General features: G+C 50.4%; 1 protein-coding gene across 1 annotated transcript in view; it reads left to right on the top strand.

The window, feature by feature from the left end:
- Positions 1 to 6,063, top strand: part of LOC108228717 (BCL-6 corepressor) — a 36,132-nt gene that overhangs the window by 26,277 nt on the left and 3,792 nt on the right. Inside the window, exons 8-12 of the mRNA XM_037974374.1 lie at positions 1,016 to 1,174; positions 3,155 to 3,321; positions 3,733 to 3,878; positions 4,716 to 4,793; positions 5,059 to 5,248. Of these exons, the coding sequence (XP_037830302.1) occupies positions 1,016 to 1,174; positions 3,155 to 3,321; positions 3,733 to 3,878; positions 4,716 to 4,793; positions 5,059 to 5,248 (740 nt within the window). The remainder of the gene's footprint in view (positions 1 to 1,015; positions 1,175 to 3,154; positions 3,322 to 3,732; positions 3,879 to 4,715; positions 4,794 to 5,058; positions 5,249 to 6,063) is intronic.

Here is a 6,063-nt window from a genome sequence, read left to right as displayed (position 1 = left end):
CTCTGAGCCTCTGAGTCTCTGAGCCTCTGAGGTTCTGAGGCTCTGAGTCTCTGAGTCTCTGAGTCTCTGAGTCTCTGAGTCTCTGAGCCTCTGAGGCTCTGAGGCTCTGAGGCTCTGAGTCTCTGAGGCTCTGAGTCTCTGAGTCTCTGAGGCTCTGAGGCTCTGAGTCTCTGAGTCTCTGAGTCTCTGAGTCTCTGAGTCTCTGAGTCTCTGAGCCTCTGAGTCTCTGAGCCTCTGAGCCTCTGAGCCTCTGAGTCTCTGAGTCTCTGAGGCTCTGAGTCTCTGAGGCTCTGAGTCTCTGAGCCTCTGAGGCAGAGCTGCTGAGCAAGGCACTCCTGCACCTTAAAGCTCCTACAGTGAAGAGATCAGGGTCTGCTGCCTGCTTGGAGCTCACAGGAGACGCTGTAACTCTGGAAGATCAGCTGATCTCCACAGGAGAAACAGAAGCAGCTGAGACATCCAACTGTCCATCCAACTGTCCATCCATCCATCCATCCATCCATCCATCCATCATCCATCCATCCATCCACCCTCTTCTCCTTTCCGTGTCACAGGAAGTTGGTGCCTATCTCTAGCAGTCTTTGGGAAAGAGGCGGGGTTAAACCTGGACAGGTTGCAAGTCTCACTAAGACATCTGCTCTTTTTATCTTACTGTTATAAATGGAAGACAGAATCCAGACACTTCAGGAGCTGCAGTCTCTCAAATTTTGGAGGCAATGTCCAGAAACAGTCCAAATTCCAACTCTCTAACCAACACCAATAACATGCTTGTGTTTCAGTCCACTTTAAACATAAAATAAAAAAGACAGAAACCTTGTTTACTTCCAAACCAGGCCAGAACCAGTCTGAAACTGAAGTAAAACCACTACAAACACCAGTGAGAACAAGTCCAAAGTCACCCAGAAGGATCTAAGTCCAGGACTCTGTGGTTGTACTGAACACTGAGAACACAAAACAACCAGGAATAAAGAAAGTTCTGTTTCCTGATTGTCTTTTTCTCCCCAAACCCACTCAGGTGTCTCCGTCTGACCCGTCCTGCTCACCGGACCGGCGCCCCTGCTCTCCTCAGACCGCCCACTGGGCCCGGCCCGTTCCTCCGGAGGTGCGCCGCCTCATCGTGAATAAAAACGCCGGAGAGACGCTGCTGCAGCGCGCCGCCCGGCTGGGATACGAGGTAACCAGAAACAAACGCACCCGCCGGTTCTGCTGACTGTTGGTCCTGAGAAGAAGTTCATCTGGACTTTAGGAAGTCCATGAGGAGTTCAGAGGACAGCTGAATCCTGAGGACCCGACTGGATTTATAGTATTTATACTAACAGGATGTAAATAAGTCAGCTGTAGACTCACACTGATTCATGAGATATTTTACTGACAGACACAGAGAAGGGATTACATGAATGCCTGCCAATAATGAGTGAAACTGAAAAACGTTACCAGGGTTATTAAATAAATACACGCATGGCTTGCCGTACAGCCGTTTGTCTCCACACTGCTGATATGAGACAGACTGGCTCCTGTTTCAGCTGAACTAATCCTTCCAGCTTTGCTTTGGTTCAGGATGCTTTAGAACGGATCTCATGTGGTCACGTGTTCTGCTTCGTTTATCGTGTGAAAGAACGGGTTCCACGTCTGTAAATTACTCTGAACATCAGGATCACAATATCTGAAGCTCTAAATGTTTTAGATGAATCATCAGGAATTCAGTTGGAGTCCAGGAGGCTCCAGGTTCTGAGCTGCTTCTGTCATCATCATCTTCATCATCATCTTCATCACTGGAGACCTGAGTTAGAATTCAACCAACGTCTGAAATCAAGTGGAGACAGGAACCACACACACCCAAACACACATACACTCACACACACACCCTCACACACACACACACACACACACACACCCACCCACACACACACACCCACACACACATACACTCACACACACACCCTCACACACACACACCCACACACACCCTCACACACATACACTCACACACACACCCTCACACACACACACACACACACACACACACGTTCGGTGTGAATATTTCATGCGTGCAGCGACAGCTCCTGTCAGGCCTCACGAGTGTCGGCCTCTCTCTCTCGTTGAGGTGCAGCGGTGAAGCTAATGAGCTCAGTTTGCAAATGAAGCCGTCATCCATCACTGCACGTGCACACACACACTCACACACACACACACACACACACACATTCCATACAGATACACAGCTCAGGAACAGACGGAGGTCTCATTCTGCATCTGCTCTGAAGGTGGAACAGTTCTTCCCCTGAAGAGCTGCTTCGTTCTGCTGAGACACCCAGAACCAGAACTAGGTTCTGTTCTGTCTCTGATCCAAATGCTGAATCTGTGAATGTTCAGTCTTTTGTTGGTCCCTGAGGTGGCTGTAAGGAAATGTCTCAAACTGTGTCTGAACGACATTCAGGAGGAAGTTTCCAAACGTTCTGAGATGTTTTAATGCAGCTTCAGTTTCTGGGACTTGGATCCTGTTCAGAAAACTTTCACAACAGTCCTTCTTTAAATAGTCTCCACCTTATCACGGGCATCTGGAACCCATTCTAAGATTCTCAGAATAGTTTCTGTAAGTCAGACGTGAGTAAAGTTTGAAGACTGGACGAGGAGAGGAGACTCCATTGTTACTGAGCAGAGACAGAAATGAGACACATCATGTCCAACAGGAGACAAACTGAACTGTGAAGACGGCTCATATTTACACAGTCCAGATGTCAGAACCGTCTCCCCATCGTGGCCCAAAGATTCACACAGGGATTGAAGGACGTCTCCAAGAAGTCATCGTTTTGTTGTGCTGCCATCGCAGGACATTCCTGAGACATTCCGGAGACATTCCGGAGACATTCCGGAGACATTCCTGAGACATCTGGGCTTCAGAATTAGGACTTCCTGACAAATTTTCACCCAAATGGCGCCGATAGTTTGTGAGACATCTGTGCAACGTTGGTGCAACGCGCACATACCTGCCGTGAGACTGAAACTGAACATACTGTCCCAGTGTTTAGTCTCCCTCCTGTCCAAAGTGAGACACTGGCTCCATGTGGACACGGTTTCAGACGTCTGTCTGGCTCTCAGGACCCGGTTCTGACAGGCGAGGCGCTCTGGACTCACCACGTCTTCTCGTCTCCAGGAGGTGGTGCTGTACTGTCTGGAGCGGCGTCTCTGCGACGTCAACCACAGAGACCACGCCGGGTACTGCGCCCTGCACGAGGCCTGCGCCCGCGGCTGGCTGGGCATCGTACGCCACCTGATCGCCCACGGCGCCGACGTCAACTGCAGCGCCCAGGACGGAACCAGGTACGAACGGACCTGCTGGTTCTGATGGGCTGGGGTCTTCCTGAAACTGAAATAAAAGGTTGAGGACTACATATATATGAACCTATCATCTGCATACCTGCACACCTAAACTCTGCTAAACACCTGAGTCAGGACAGAAAGTAAAGAATGTGTTTACCATCATAGAGACAAATCTGTTGAATATTAATGAATCTCCGGGCTCACATTCTTCAAAGCCACTTCAGGATAAAGACACGTTGATCAGACACACCAACCTCCACTAGACTCTGGCCACCATTTTGAATCAGGTTGTTAATCAGTTGTTGACGTTCATCCAGTTGTTACTGGATGCTAACGACACACACACACACATCGTTGCCCTCCGGCTGATCCAGTCACAGGAAGCTGCTGCTGATGCTTTTTTCTGCTCAGGCCGCTTCATGACGCCGTGGAAAACGACCACCTGGAGGTGGTCCGCTTCCTGCTGGCCCGCGGCGCCGACCCCACCCTGACCACCTACTCTGGGCGAGGACCAATCAGCATGACCCACAGCGCTGCCATGGAAACCTTCCTGGAAGGTACGAGGGAATTCAACTCAAGCTCAGATTGATTATTTATCTACAGCTCCTGTTTATTTCACTAATTCAAGCCAGTTTAACCTGAGATATAATAACTAAAATCTGTTTGTTATTAAAACTAAGATATAATGTAGAGTTCAGGTTATTTTACAGCAATTTATTTTTTTATTTTGTATAAAAAAATCACAATTAAAAAAATGACAAAAAAATCAAAAATGAAGCGTTTTCAGAAGAAAAGTAAAAAAACAAAAGATCAAATATGGTGAGAGAAAAATGTTGGAATCAATGAGGAGACGTGTGTTAGTGTGTGTGTGTTTGTTAGTGTGAGGAGGTGTGTGTGTTGTTAGGTTGGTGTCCGTATGTTTGTTCGTGTGTGTGTGTCTGTGTGTGTTTGTTAGTGAGAGGTGTGTGTGTGTGTGCGTGCGTGTTGTTAGGTTTGTGTGCGTATGTTTGTTAGTGTGCGTGTCTGTGTGTGTTTGTTAGTGTGTGCGTGTGTGTGTGTGTGCGTGTCCTCGGCAGCCTGTCTGATTACCATTCCCTGCCTGTATTTGTTCTCTCCATCTCCTCCTTCCTCCGCTCCCTCCAGAGGAGTTTAATGAGGCTTGGCTGCTGAATCCCCGAACAGCTTACTGACACACACACACACACACACACACACACTCCTGCCAGCATCCGTCTCCTCAGCGGCGAGCGCCGTGGCGGCGAGTCGGCTCCGTCTGAACACAAACACTCATCTTCTTCTCCACATCTTTCAGCGTGTGTGGCTCCATTGTTTTCAGCTCTCTGATTGGTCGGCTCTTTGATCGGCTTTAACTCTGCGGCTCTCTCTGCCTGCAGACTATCTGTCTGACATCCAGGGAAGGTCGGAGGGCGACCCGGGAATCTACTGGGAGTTTTACGGCAGCGCGGCGTGCGGTTAGTTCACACACAAACACCGCACTGATGTCATCAGGGACAGAATAAAGACAAACAGACGAATCTGACCACGACTCCACCCTCATATTTATTACCATCGAACGGGTCTGAGGCAGGACGTCATGGAACCAGGCACCATGACTTCTTACACTGGTTCTGTTACCGAATTAGAATCCAGAGCTGGAGTCGGACTGGACCTGACAGAACACGTCCTGAACAAGAGAACCAGAGAAACGTGAATAATGATGTTCTGTTGCTCCTTCAGAGCCGCTGAGCGAAGCGGGAGTCTACAACATTCTGGCTGACCCACCGGGACCAGAGGAGGAGGAGGAGGAGGAGGACGAAGAGGACCACATGGATGAGGAGCACCGTGCCAGGAGGGAAGTGTTTGAGTTTGAGCTCTCCGATCGACCGCTGCTGCCGTGCTACAACATCCAGGTGTCGCTGTCGCAGGGGTGAGTCAGAACCACGGCAGGAACCTGTCCACATGTGGACCAGGAACCAGCACTTACCCCTCCTCTCATTCAGTAAACAACTCAGGTCAGAGAAAAGGAACTCTGAAGTGACGTCTTCAGATATTTGCTGATGATCCTGAGGCTGAGGGGGAGGAGCCTGTGATGGTGGGCAGGTGGGGGGAGGAGCCTGTGATGGTGTGCAAGTGGGGGAGGAGCCTGTGATGGTGGGCAGGTGGAGGAGGAGGTCAGGTTTTGACAGATATTGAGGCCGTTGTTAGTCTGTCATGGCCGACACGTCACTTCAGTAAACAACTCAGGTCAGAGAAAAGGAACTCTGAAGTGACGTCTTCAGATATTTGCTGATGATCCTGAGGCTGAGGGGGAGGAGCCTGTGATGGTGGGCAGGTGGGGGGAGGAGCCTGTGATGGTGGGCAGGTGGGGGAGGAGCCTGTGATGGTGGGCAGGTGGGGGAGGAGCCTGTGATGGTGGGCAGGTAGAGGAGGAGGTCAGGTTTTGACAGATATTGAGGCCGTTGTTAGTCTGTCATGGCCGACACGTCACTTCAGCTCTGTCACCCGGGGGCAGCTGGGAGTAGAGCTGCTGCTCCTCCTCATGGAGAGGAGTCAGCTGAGGAGGTTCATCGGATCAGGAGGAACTCCTGGAGGACTAACCCACTGGGAGGAGACCTCAGGGCAGATCCAGAACTCTGCAGGGATTCTAGATCCTCTCTGGTCTGGGAACACCTGGGATCCTCCAGGAGGAGCTGGAGAGGGTCTGAGGAGAGGGAGGTCTGAGGAGAGGGAGGTCTGAGGAGA

This window comes from Kryptolebias marmoratus, unplaced genomic scaffold (genome assembly GCF_001649575.2).
Source record: "Kryptolebias marmoratus isolate JLee-2015 unplaced genomic scaffold, ASM164957v2 Scaffold28, whole genome shotgun sequence".
Taxonomy (NCBI): Eukaryota; Metazoa; Chordata; class Actinopteri; order Cyprinodontiformes; family Rivulidae; genus Kryptolebias; species Kryptolebias marmoratus.
The sequence above is the reverse complement of the archived record's forward strand: the minus strand, read 5'-3'. Positions and strand labels throughout refer to the sequence as shown.